This window comes from Fukomys damarensis, unplaced genomic scaffold, assembly GCF_012274545.1.
Source record: "Fukomys damarensis isolate Sample0158 unplaced genomic scaffold, DMR_v1.0_HiC HiC_scaffold_32, whole genome shotgun sequence".
In the NCBI taxonomy this organism is placed as follows: domain Eukaryota; kingdom Metazoa; phylum Chordata; class Mammalia; order Rodentia; family Bathyergidae; genus Fukomys; species Fukomys damarensis.
This window is the reverse complement of record NW_022900944.1, coordinates 23495850-23509849: the sequence shown is the minus strand read 5'-3', so window position 1 is coordinate 23509849 and position 14000 is coordinate 23495850. Positions and strand designations below refer to the sequence as shown.

The 14000-nt window shown below is 41.9% G+C and overlaps 1 protein-coding gene and 1 long non-coding RNA gene across 8 annotated transcripts in view; one reads left to right on the top strand and one right to left on the bottom strand.

Annotated features, from left to right (window-relative positions):
* Ccdc113 (coiled-coil domain containing 113) overlaps positions 1-12251 on the bottom strand; it is a 25960-nt gene extending 13709 nt beyond the window's left edge. For 3 of the 6 annotated variants that reach the window (XM_033757959.1, XM_033757964.1, XM_033757962.1), the window contains exons 1-6: positions 10603-11494; positions 8670-8796; positions 7946-8107; positions 6015-6170; positions 5101-5181; positions 2735-2890 (exon numbers count right to left, since the gene is read on the bottom strand). In XM_033757959.1, coding sequence (XP_033613850.1) covers positions 2735-2890; positions 5101-5181; positions 6015-6170; positions 7946-8107; positions 8670-8796; positions 10603-10703 — 783 coding nt within the window. In that variant the 5' untranslated portion in view covers positions 10704-11494. The other 3 variants (XM_033757961.1, XM_033757960.1, XM_033757963.1) reach the window with 3 other exon arrangements.
* Positions 2833-14000, top strand: part of LOC117283919 — a 20264-nt gene continuing 9096 nt past the window's right edge. For both annotated transcript variants that reach the window (XR_004514967.1, XR_004514968.1), the window contains exons 1-2: positions 2833-2912; positions 8015-8167. This is a non-coding gene — a long non-coding RNA (uncharacterized LOC117283919). The remainder of the gene's footprint in view (positions 2913-8014; positions 8168-14000) is intronic.

Sequence of the window (14000 nt, the reverse complement as noted above, 5' to 3'; positions counted from 1 at the left end):
TCTCCAAATCCATTCCTTGTTGGCACACTACATTTTCTTGAAGTTGTAGCCCTGAGGTCCCTGTTTTCTTTCTGTCAGCAGGAGGTGGCTCTCAGCTTTTAGAGGCTACTCTCAGTCCTTTCCATGTGACCTCCTTTATCTTCAAGGAGTCACTGAGAACTTCAGGCCCCTAAAATTCCCTTTGTGCTTCACATCTCTGACTTCCTCTTCCAGTTTCCAGAGAAACTGCTTTCAACAGGCTCATGAGATTAGGTCAGGCCCATCTAATGTGATCTGATCACGCAACAGACAGAAAGTGACTGAAGCCATCACATGCACAGCCCTGACCAGATTATATGCATCAAGGACAGGAGTCTGGGGACAACTTAGAATACTACCTTCTGCAGGGCCCTAATCACTAATTTAGGTAGTCCAGAGTGATTCACTGAAGCTGTAGTCACATCATTTCACTCTATCAGATGACACTAGACAGGCTTGAGGGCATAATGTCAGAGGAAAAAGGTCCCTCTTTGACTCAGAAAATGCACAGAAGTGGCCATGCCTGTCTTGTGCTGAGTAAGTACTGTGCCCTTAGCATTTTGTGCTGTGCCTGGCATACTCAAGTATTGATGCTTTTTTTTTTTTTGGTACTGGGGATTGAACTCGGGTCCTTGCACTTGCAAGGCAGGCCACCGAACCGCTGAGCTAAAATCCCCCAGCCCAATTGGTGCTTTTTCTAACAGAGGAAATTATTCTGTATGTTTTTAATAAGGTCTCACCTTTGGGTGCATGATATTTGTACCACAGTGGCCCCTCCTGTCACTCTCCCACCCCAACCAAACACACATCTGAACTGTGTTTGTTGCACAATGTTGGCTGAGCACCAGCTCTGGCCATATCCTGTCCTCAGGGCTGGGGACACAGCCCAGACCAGACAAAACTCCATGCTGCAGTGAGACACAAAAACTTGCCTCCTACAGGTGAAACATCTAGGCTAAATGAAGCACCTCCCCCAGCAGAGCACTATTTAGACCCAGGTGAGGTCCAAATCCACAAGTCACTAGTATTCTGAGACCTGGGGTGAGGAAGAGCTCCAGCCACTCTCTCACCCCATCATGCGTGTCCTCTTCAGATCCGGTGGGGCATGTCCCCTTAGTTCCACCATCTGCTTACTGTCACATGCAGCGGCCTATAGCCACAATGGCCACCTGGATTCCAACTAGAATAGCTCCTACTTGGCCCTCTGCAGCCTGTGTCACTGTCACCCCAGTACTGCAACCAATCAGCACTGTGAATTCAGACCCATCCTACAGAGCTCAGGCCTGCAACCTGGAAGTTTCATTTTATAAACCAGTAGCTCCTCCACTCCCCAAACCCCGCAAGACCAGACAAGCCCTGTGCTACTTAATTGATTCACAGGATAAGATCAAGTCCCAATGTGACCTCACCACAGCCAGGGCCTGGGAGTCCTGAGGACTGGCTTCATCTTGCAATAAGAGTGATCAGATAATATAAGTACAGATGAGATAAGCTAAAAGTAGGTGATCTGTTGGACAATTATGACACATAAATATCAGAAAGCTAGCACAGTGTTTTCTACATACTCTCTGCCAGGGGAAGGCTGTTGGGTGGGACACACTCTGGGCTGGGAGTCCTAGCTTTGTCACTTATGCGGAGCTTGAATGGCAAATATAGTACTCTGCGTCTTTCAGTTTTGGTTTTCCATTTGTAAAAAGAAAAATGTGAAACACAAGGCTGTCTGACATAGTCACATTGACAGCTTTAAATGATACCGTGTGGGTCAAATGACCCCACGTGAGCTCCCTAGGCCCACTGACCACTGCCACCTGGGCACTGGTCCAGGAGTCAGAAAAAAATTTTTTTATAAAAAGCCAGATATTAAATATTTTAGGTTTTGCAGACCCAGAGGCAAAATTGTGGCTATTATGTAGTTACCTAATATTAACAAGAGAGAAAAAAACAAATTCCCACAAATGTTTTATTGATGACATTAAAATTATAACTGAGCTGGAATCCTAGCTACTCAGGAGACCAAGGCAGGAGGATCACAAATTTAAGCCCAGCCTGGGCAACTCAGTAAGACCCTGTCTCAAAATAAAATTAAAAAGGGTGAGGAATGTAGCTCAGCACTCCCTAGTTCAATACACAGTTTGCTGACTGCTGGATTAGGTGGTTGCTAGAGGGTCACCAGGGAGGTCTAGTCTGCTGGGGACAGGCCTTATTCATGCTCACAGTTCCTGCTTAATTATTAACAGTGCTTCTTTTCTCTCTCAAAAGCATCGCATTTGGATGATAAATAATTTACTAGCTTTCTGGTTTATAGGTAAGACTTTTTCTTTCCAGTCTTTTAAGTAGGGAAGTTGTTAATATATTCCTAAATTAACCAGGTCCCTAAACGTGGTCAGATTTCAAAAACACTGCATAAAAATCACCTGGAGAATTAAAACACGACAAGATTCTCGCCCCTCACTCTCTAATTCAATTAGTGGGGGCGAGAGTTGGGCATAGGTGTATTTTTCAAAGAGAAAAAGCGCCTCAAGTGGTTCTCAGGTGTGGCCAGAGTGGTGGGAGCACTTGGAAAATTTTAGGAGACATGGTTTTGTCAAGACAAATCAGGGGGCAGGGAGGGACACCAAAGCGCTGGATGAAACCGCAGTGTTCACGGGAATGTCCCTGAGGCTGGGGAGGATGGTTCAGGAAGCCTGGTGGGGGCGCCAGACACGGTGGGCCTTACTTTGTAGGTGCTGAGGACCTGCAGGGTGTTGCCAGATGCCAGCTTCAGCTGAATCAGCTCTTGATTCTTTGCTTCAATCATCTCTAAGAACTGAGCGTTCTCGATGTTCAGCTGCTGAAAATCAACTTCGTGGAGGGCCTCTCCTACCTCTTCCTTCTACGGCTCAGAAGAAAAAATGGTATGTTCAGGGGTAGCTTCCAAATGAAGAGCATACATCTTACAACCTGGTGAGACTAAGTCATCATCCAGTCATTTAACAAACATGTACTGGGCACCTGCTAGGAACCAGGTGTGGTGCCAGATTTGAGTAAACGCATGAGGGTCCTTGGGTGGGTTGAAGACACTGAGTCGATGGTATCTCAACAGGGTGGTTGCAGGGATATGGGGAGGGGAACACAGAAGCCCTTTGGCCAGGCCAGGGGAGGCGTTCCAGGAGTAGGGGTGCTTAAACAAGGCTGTGAAGGAAGAGTGGGAATCAGGCCATTTACAAGTCATTTTTTAAATCTGGAAACCCAGAAAAAGCAGCCAGTGAGTTTCCCTCCTTTGATTCTATAACATTTCTGCAGGGTAAGTGTCCTAGTTTATGGGGTTCCATCCCTGACCTAGCCCCACCTCCCCGACCCACCAGGCCCATGCCATCTTACCTTTATAGTCATAGTAGCCCATCTTAGGGACTGCTGCAGTTGTGCTCTGCTTCTCCTTTCCTCCAAAGACACACATACTTTAAACCCAAATCAATCTATCCCTCTAGCACCAGTGTTTCCAATCTGTTTTCCACATCTCTCTTCATTGAGCCTCCAGCAGCTTAGCTCTGTGGCCCTTGTTACTCTCTCCTGACCCCACTTCCCCCTAGTCTTAAGAAGCCAGGGCCCAGATCTGAGTTATCTCTGTGTAGCCACAGCATGCAGGCTGAACGTCATCCATCTTCTCCCCATTTCAAGAGTCAGGCCCTCTTCAAGATGCCTGAGCTCACATGAACTCCTGGGGACCAGGAACTCACCACCTGCAGGCAGCGCTACTGGGGCAAAATTCCTTCCCTGTCACCTCTGGCTCCAGGGCCCTCAGTGCCCTCCCCATTGGCGTATTTGCTCTTCCCACTGCAGCTTCGAGTAGCTGGAGACAGTGGCCCTCCTGGGCCCTCTCTACCTAGGCCTTCGATGTGGTTTCCATTCTTCCTTAACATCACCCTTCATCCCACCCAAACTCTACTTTTCTTCTAGAACTTATTCTTTATTATGCCTCTCACACTGGGACACAAAGCTACAGGTTGGGGTTCCTCAGGACAGAGTAGGGCAAAGCCAGCCCTTCCTTGATCTGGGCACTGTGTTTTTAGAAAGCTACTAGGGCCACACAGCACTGCCTCTGGCTGAGCTAACTTTATCAGGTACTCTGTGGCTGTGTCAATCTGTGCTTGTACAGATGACTGGGCGGGGGGGGGTTTGAAGTGGAGGATCTAACATTTGTCCTTAGTCCTGTTGTTAAAGTTGTCTCAGTTTGCTGAGATCTTTCTGGATCCCAAATCAACCAAGCAAGATTCCCCAGACATGTTAAATCTCCTGCCTGATACTGTGTCACTGTTTGTGGCCACCTCTGATACACATGTCATCAGTGCCCATGTTTGAATTAATGATAAAAACATTGAGCAGGAAAATGATGGAGCAACCTATCACTCTGGAGGCCTTGAGCCATATCTGCCTTACTGCCTTTACCCAGGAGTCCCTATGTCAGCTGCTCAAAGAGTCACCAAACCACAGTACAACTGTGCCACCCCAGTAAGGCTCCCCTAAAGGCTGAGTATATCACTTGTCTTTTAAACCCAAACCAACCCTATCTGCAGGAAGCCACTGCATGATAATGGTGCGACTTTCTGATGGTTGCTATAACAAATTACCACAAACCTAATAGCTGAAAATAATGCCAATAAATTATTTTATAGTTCTGGAAGTCAGAAGTCTGAGATGGTTTTAAGAGCTAAAATCAGGATGTTGGTTGGGCTGCTTTTCTTCCAGAGGTTCTAGGGGAGAATGTTTCCTTGCTATTTTGAAATTCCAGAGGCTGCCTGCATTCCCTGGCTCTTGGCCCCTTCCTCTGTTATAAACCTCACCGCTCTGATCTCTGCTTCCTTTATCATTTCTTCTCTTACCCTTCTCCCTCACTCTGATAAGGACGGCACTCACACAGGCCTAGACAGGTAATCCAAGATCATCTTCTCATCTCAGGGTCCGTAAGTTAATCACTTATCATGTAAAATAACTTATTTACAGATTTCAAAGATTGGGACAGGGACATCTTAGAGGGAGGCACTATTATTCAGCCAAAGGAAGGAAGGAAGGGAGGCAGGGAAGTGGAGAGGGAAGACCACATACCTGTCTCAATTGTAAAAGCATTTTTTTCCTCTGAACTTTGAGAGAAACATTTTTTAAACGTAATTTATCCTTCATATTATCCTAAAAAATAGAGGCATATGTTAATCGATTTATTTTTCCCAGTTGGTTTGAAAAACAGATCTGGGGCTTCAAAGCAACCCTTGGGCCTAACATTCAGTTGTTTGTTTTCCGACCCTTTTATTCCGGCCCAAGCTGATGCAGCGGCATTCACTTCACTCATACTTTAGATGCAGAGGAAACTGGGTGTGCCCCATGCACATTTTACATTGCTTTTAAATTCAAGATTATTTGGGTAGAGTGCGCCTGTAGGGGACTTTCCTGACAAAATTATCTCATGATTCTTTGGTCTTTTATTCTCCTGATGGTTTATGGAGTTTTTATTACTCAGTATGTTAAGGTTACCACCCTACTTAATTGCCCTCAGGACCCAAATCTTGACATTCTATCAAGTCTCTGGAAATGAAGCCATATTCCCTTCTAATTCTCCTTCCTTTCCCATGCCATCATGAGGTCCTTCTCCTTATAATAAGGAAATGCAGAGAGCTTGAGAATTACCTGTCCTGCTCCATGCAATCACTTGCATAGCTCTACATTGCACCCTTTTCAAGAAAATTAAGTCTTGAAACAAATAACAACAATGAAAAAGAGGAAATTGATCTGAGGTGCTACTCATATTCACCCAGCCTAAATGATTTTAGGCTTGGTAAGCATGAATTTTAAACATGCACGTACAAAATAAAAGACATACATACACACATTTTTGGAGATGCAAATATATGGGCAACACTGATGGTAGACCAGACGGAGCAAGGCTGCCTCACATGGGTCATTTCTGTGTTGTCACTATGTGACTCCAGTGTTCCTTTTGGAGCTCTAACCACCTGCCGACTCACCCTCCGGTGGTTCATGTCTTCAATATACTTCATCACCTTCTGAGTAGCCAAGATACTCCCTTTCTTCTTGGATATGGTTTTTAGAATATCTTTTTCAAACTCATACACTGCTTTCTGAACTTCAGCCCTTCGAATTTCAGCTTCTTCAATGATCGCCTAGGAGAGGCAGGATATAAAGAAAGATAGTTTCTGAAACATTTCAAGGACATATCCTCCGAGGAGATCTGCCTAGCCAGGTGCTGTTTAACTTTGACAAAGGGCCCAAAAACTTTTGCCAGAGGAAAGGTAGCCTTTGTAACAAGTGAGGCTGAGAAAACTGCAAAAGATTGAACCTAGACTCATATCTGTCACCATGTACTAAACTAAAATCAAAATGGATCAAAGATCTAAATGTCGAAACAAAAACACTTAATCTACTGGAAGGCAAAATAAGTAAAACCGAAGACAAAGGTGGAGGCAAAGACTTTCTGAACAGAACCCCAGTTGCACAAGAAATAATACCAAGAATCAACAAATAGGATCACATGAATTAAGAAGCTTCTTCACAATTAAGGAACAGAATAAAGATACAACCTACAGAGTTAGGAAAAAAATTTTGCCAGCTACTCCTCAAAGGACTAATTATTAGAATATATAAAGAACTAAAAAAAAACAAATTTAAAGATCCAAAAAAAATGAGCATAAGAAATTAATAGACACTTCTCAAATGAAGAAATACAAACAGCCAATAAATATATGAAAAAACGATCAACATAGCTTGCCATTCAAGAAATACAAATTAAGGTCCAGGGATTTAGCTCAGTGGTTCTGCCATCTGCCTCGCAAGCACAAGGTCCCAAGTTTGACCCCCAGTACCAAAAAAAGAAATACAAATTAAAACAACATTGAGATTCCATCTCACTCCAGAAAGAATGGCTATCAACAAGAAATCGATAACAAATGCTGCAGAGGCTGCTGAGGGGACAGGAACCCTTCTTCATTATTGATGGGAGTGTAAACTATGGCGATCCCTCAAAAAACTATAGAAATTGCCCTTCTAGGTATCTTCCAAAGAGTTAAAGACATCATACCACAACGATATATGCATATTCATGTTTATACCAGCACAATTCATAATAGCTAAAGCTTGGAAGCAGCCTATATGTCCATCAACGGATGCGTGGATAAAGAAAATACAGTATTTATATATAAAGAAGGGTAAACTTGAGTCATATGTAAGAAAATGAATGTACCTTGAAATCATAATGTTAAGTAAAGTCAGACACATAAGCTTAAATATCTTATGGTTTCTCTTTTTTGAGAAACTCAATATAGAAAGTGCAAAAGACAGACAATAGGAGAAAAGAGAAAAAGAAGTTATTGTAATCCAGCATGGACAAAGTATCTAGAAGTTTGCCTTGATTTTGTGTAATTGTCCTACATGTTTTATATGGTTTTTCAGCCTGTTAGTCTGGCTATTAATTTCTATGTATGACAATTAACTTTATAAGGATTTATAAGATAAATAAATGAATCTGATAAATGGATACTGACAAAAAAAATGCAGAGGGGTGGAAGAGAAGGGGAAAAAAAGAATTGAGATATGTTACGTACGTGTGCCAGTTCTCCACAATGAAAGTAATCATCACATACTACAACCATGTACTAATAAAAATTAAAATTTGTTTTTTAAGTTTAAAATTTGTTGCCTTCTCAAGCAAGCACTAAGTTCTGTAAAGGGAGGTCCACAAGTTGTCTTATCCTGCTTGTGTTTCTTCTAAAGTACCAACAATTGGGGCCAGGGATTTAGCTCAGTGGTTCCATTGCATGCCTTGCAAGCGCAAGGACTGGAGTTGGATCCCTGGTACCAAAAAAAAACAAAAAAGTACCAACAATAGCATGGACACATCACAGGAACTTCTCGATAAAGTGGAAGTAGGGCATGTGGATACCTCATGGTACTGCAGGTCCCGTTCAGCATTAGCCCTCACGTGCCTTATTTCATCCTTTGTGTCCTCCAGCTCTTTTTTTACAAGCTCGAGTTTCTGGTCCACAGTGAGGCCTATTATACGGTCTGTACCTGGGCGGAACTTGGACTTACGCCGGCCTCTTAACTGCAACCCAAGAAAGACAAAGCCATTGTCAAGGACAACTTGGTAATTAAGCAGCCCAAGGTGGGTATCAAAATGATCCCTCTCGCATGCATGTTAGACATTGCCCTGAATAAAGCCAGGAGAACAAACTCATGGTGAAATGATGCTGGATATCAAGCCCGAGATAACATTTATTTCTTAAATCCTAAGGCCCTACACTAAATGCCTCAAAAGCCTATGTTTGACTGAAATAAAAACAAATAAAGGAAAATAACTTGATGGTAGAAACACCGTGAGCCCATTGTAGATCAGCATTCAGCCAAGGTCAGGGAAAGCCCAGAGTTCAGTGGTTCCTCTCAAGGCACAATGCTTAATAAAACAGAAAATAAACAAAAGTCTTAGATATTTTAGGATTTAAAGCAAAGGCACCAATGGATGATGCAGGAAATATGTGGGCTTCAAAGTAGGTTTGACCCAACACAAATACGCCTTTTAAGATGAGGCCCCACACAATAGCCACTGTACTCCTTTGTGTGTCTGGGCAGGTCTTGTAAACAGTTGAGTCTCCCAATTCATTGTATACCTGTGCGAATTCTGCTACTGATACTTTAGCATCTGATATCCGTAAAGATTGGTGATCCCTGCTTTCCAGTTTAGCATAGTATTTTTCAAACATCTCGGTCTCTCTTTTGAGACCAGAGTTTCCGTAGCTGCAAGACAGAAGGAATCTAAATAAGTTCTACTAATAGAATTTTACACCCCCAAATAATTACTCCTTAACATTTATTGGCCCATGTGTGACCTTCTGCAAGACTGATGATAGCTTCTTGGTGTCTTATTTTCTTTACCTGTTAAATGGGAATAAAAAAACAGCACCTACCTTTTAGGGTTTCAACAAGGAATGCAAAGACTTTAGGACAGCTCTTGGCCATAAAGTACATGCTATTTAAGACTTTAATATCTTTACTATGTTTAAAGAACCTCAAAATTCAGAACATGTATTAAATTAAAAATTGCTCTTACTGGTTTCATCTTCAAGTATCATCTAACTTATTTGTAAAATTGCTTCTAAGTTACTACTTTCTTGAAGTTAGGCACACCCACCATCTTCAGATGTTTCCTTTGGCTTATATTTCTTAGCTTGTTTGTTTCCAACAACCAATAAATGAAAGAATCCCCTGGAAGTTTATCATAAACCATGGAAAACTTTGAACAGTCATTTTTAAACAAGCAGGAATAACAAATATAGTCCATCCTGTCTAAGCCAAGATTATGACCTTTTTAACTTCTTAATATCTCATATATAGAACTTACATGTGCATAGTATACACATCCATATATACATATATGTGTGTGTACATGTATATATGAGAAAGAATGGCTTTGATATTTTCATATATTTTGTGGTAATTCTTGTTTGGCTTAATTTTAAGATTAATAAGGAAGGCTGGCTGGAAAAAAGAAATATAAAAGTGTCTTGCAAGCTAGGTATGACTGTGCACACTTGTAATTCTAGCAATCTGGGAGGCTAAGGCAGGAGGATTGCAGGTTTAATCCCACCCTGGTCAATTTAGTGAGACCCCCATCTCAAAAAAGGGGTGAGGGTGTAGCTCAGTGCAAAGGCCTCAAATTCAATCCCCAGTATCACACACACAGTGTCCTGCTTTTCAGCATATATTATATTCTCAATGTAGCCTCTGGAGTTGCTTCTGAGTCTGAGTCCTAGTATGAGCATTTATTAGCTGAGTGAATTTAAGGGACTTACCTTTGTGTGACTCCTAGGTTTGTTATATCATATAAGGTCATACATACAAAATGCTTGACACAGAACAAAAAATCAAAATGGCAGCTTTTATAATAATCCCTCAATTCTGGCCTACACTATAGATATAAAGAAGTAACAATTTAGCTGCCAGAGCTAGGAAACTGTGCAAAAACCAGTCAGTTGTACAACTACAATTAACCTGTGCTACATCATGCAATCTCAATATTCAGTCTACCTGCTACAGTAGATATAAAGCAGACTGCAAAAAATGAATCCTGGCTGGGCATTTTTTACTGTCCATCTGCAGGCTTACATCCTGCTTCAAGCCCCTGGCTGCCTCACAGTAAAATAATCTCAATAGTTTGTCTATCCTGGTGCCATATTAATTTTATTGTAAAATCTTAGCATTGGAAAGGACCATAGAGGTCACCTGGGGTAGAACAGGGAAGCCACTAGGCACACAGTCAGACACCAGGCACACTCCAGGCTAAAGCTCCAGCTTCACCAGTTACCCTCTGGGCTCTCCACCTCCGGCTCTGCCCCCTCCCTCCCCGCCCCCTCAACCCTGTCTCAACCCCATCAACCGTTTGTTAGCTCAGTGACAGCAGACATACAGAGGTAACCCCGACTTAGGTCTCTCCATTGTTCAGTGTGGTCTTGGATAGCCTCCAGGCTGGACTCAAGGTACACAGCCGGTCAGGCGGAGGGTTCATGGTGAGCAACGCTGCCACGGAAGCCAGCAGGCAGATACCTGAGTTCCTCCACCAGCCCGCACAACTGGATAACAGGCAGCTCCCTCTCCTCTCCTGTCTGGGAATCTGTGTATACACTGTCAGAGTCCTCGTCAGTCATTTTTCTGCTCAAGCGATCCTAGCCAGGGCAGATTGCGTCCAGCAGCTCCTGGTTCTTCAGTCAAGGGGCTATCCGCCTGCATGTTGCCAGGACGACCGGACGCGATGGGAAGGGGCGGGGCTTCTGGAGTTTATTCCTGAGCTGGTCAGAGCAAGCAGCAAGTGAGGTTGTTGGCTTGGCCCAGACACATAAGCGCGTTCAGTTTCACTTTTTAAATATGTAATAATTCTTAAATCGATATTAATAATAGCAGCTACTATTTGCTCAGCACTTCCTATGTCTTGCACCGTGTTAAGCAGTTTATGAAAACCCTTACAACATTGTAATACCATCTATTATTCTATCCGTTCTACAATCCGAATCTCCGAAGATAACAGATTTGTCTGAATGTCTTCTTTTCCCCATTACATCGTAAGGTCCCTACTTTGTTCACCACCTGCTGCTTTATTCATGTTGACTGTCTCTCTCTCTCTCTCTCTCTCTCTCTCTCTGTCTGTCTCTCTCTCTCTCTCATATCAACATCTTGCATTCCTGGAGGGAAAAATGTGGCTAATTATAAATGAGTATAAATTCAAGAGACATATCTATCTAGACACTGTATATCTACTGTGTCCTTAGTATCCTGTGGCAATGTGCAGCAAAGACCATGCAGCCCTCAAAGGGTTTCCAGTTATCGAGTCAAATAGCCCTCAAGCAAGCTGTTGCAGCCTGGAGTGACGATAGCACCAACAAATTTAACGCTACTGTACACTAAGACATGATTAAGATAGAAATTTTATGTTGTATTTTTAGCCCCTATTTTTAAAGAACATACAGCAGTGAAACAGAATGTAATATTTTTGTCTGGCAAGTGCAAAGTTTAGTTCATACATGTAATATTTTACTAAATTTGAATAATACCTTTAAGATTGAAATTTACTTTTGTATTTGTTTGGAAGTGTGATCTGCTGATTCCTTCATTTCAGCTCAGTGACTTCCATTTTGGATTTTTGGCCTCTGGAACTATAAGAGAATAAATTTTGTCTTTAAGCCTCAAAGTTTGTGACAGTAGGTTGAAATAGCCACAATAAACTAATACAGCTAATAAAGTTAACAAAGAAGATAAAATGAAATTATTTAAAAACTTAACTGAGCTGAGCACAGTGGCACATGCCTTGGGCAACTTAGCGAGACTGTGTCTCAAAAAAACAAAACAAAAAGCCCTTTACTGATCCAAAAGAAAACAAAAAGAAGCTGGGCTTAGTGGTGCATTCCTATAATCCTAGCACTGAACTGAGATAGGGGAATCAAAAGTTTGAGCCCAGGCTTCCTGGGCAACTAAGAGACTTTGCTGGACCCTGTCTTAAAATTTCAAAAAGAAATGTAAAGGTTTGGGGATGTAGGTCAGTGTCCAGTCTCTGGATTCTTGAGAGAGTGGGCAACTGGGTGGGTGGGTCTACAAGTAACATCCTACTTACTGGTGATAGATGAATCCTTTCCTCCCCAAATCAGGAACAAGACAAGATGTCTACACTTATCCCTTTTATTCAACATCATACAGGTGTGTTCCAGCCAGTGTAATAAGTCAGGAACAATGAATAAAAGATGTCTATGTTGTAAATGATGAAATGAAACAATATTTATTCAGAGATTCCATAATTATACATGTATAAAATCCAATTGATTCTACAGAAAAAGTTACTAAAATGAACAAATCAGTTTAACAACATTATAGGATATAACATCCACATGCAAAAAGATCAAGTGTATTGCTATATTATAGCAATAAACAATTAGAAACTAAAATAAAATTTAATAACATTTTCACTAGCATCAAAAACCATAAAATTCTTAGGTAGAATCAGACCAAGAAGAGAATTTTACATTGCAGGTAAAACACTGATGATAGAAATCAAAGGAGGGACCAAGGATTTAGCTCAGTGGTTCTGCTGCCTGCCTTGCAAGTACAAGGTCCGAAGTTTGATCCCTGATACTAAAAAACAAACAAAAACTAAAGGGGACCCAAATAAAAGAGACATACCATGTTTGAGAAATTAGTATTAAGATATCAGTTTTCCAAAATTAATCTATAGATTCAACTAAACTATAATTAAAATATCAGAATTTTTTAGTATTGATAAGCTGATTTTAATATTTATAGAGAAGGGCTGAGGAGTTAGCTCAGTGATTCTGCTTCCTCCCTTGCAAGAGCAAGGAGCCAAGTTTGGTCCCTGGTCTCCCTCCCGCCCCCGCAAAAAATGGGGAAAAAATAAGAACCAAGATTGATTATGTAAAGGTACAAATTTCCAACAATGAATATCATTATATTGTATACATTAAATGTACCAATAAAATTAGTTTTAAAAATATTCATAGAGAAATCCAAAGAACAAAGAATTTACTAAAACAACTTTGAAAAAGAACAAAGTTATTGACAGAGAACTTCCCAAACAGAGGGGAAGAATTTGACATACAGATAAGTGAGGCATACAGGAATCCAAGTAGCTATGATCAAAAACAAAATCAAGGAGAACCACGCCTGCTCCCGACCCAGCATCCATCGCTCAAGCGCCAGGAAGGTAGCCGCGCGGGCGCCCCTGAACCCCCATAAGCCCCCCCCCGCACTCTCAGACCTCCTGACTGTGCAAGTCTTTGGACTCACCCTGCCAAGACAGAGGTGGTCATCAAGAGTATTTTTCTGAGTTCCCAACTTTGAACATCTTTAAAGAAAGGGCATGGGAAACCTGTAATAGAACGTTGGGGAGTTCAACCATTCAGAAGGATGGGGAAATCAATCTGGGCCTTGCAGCCCGAGGTCAGTCAGCATCATGGGGTTCAGCAATAAGCTGAGATCAGGGGTCTTGCATCCTCCCTCTGTCTGAGCCATTAAATGGCAAATATACTATATTGAAAAGTTTGTTCACTGCAGACATGTTCTGGACTGCTTCTTGATTTCAATTTAATTCAAATGATTTAAGGGTGATAGACTAGTGACTACCACAGGTGGTCAGTGTCCAAGCTGTGCTTGATCTTAATGTGTTGCTGATTGTATCAGTTGGGGGTAAAGCATTGCCGTTGATTTGATGAGCTGTTTTCTCTGGTGTTATGAAGATGAGAATGTCTGTGGGTCATTAGACACAGAAGCTAGGGTGCAACTGTATCAGGAAGATTTGGGTGATAATCCAGAGATTAAACCAAGGACAGTCCAACAACAAAAATTAAAATGAGAAAACACTTAAGCAAGACACAAGGACAGACTTCCAGTTCACCAATGGCAAACAGTAGGGCAAATGAGGATGTAAAGGCCGATAGTGAACC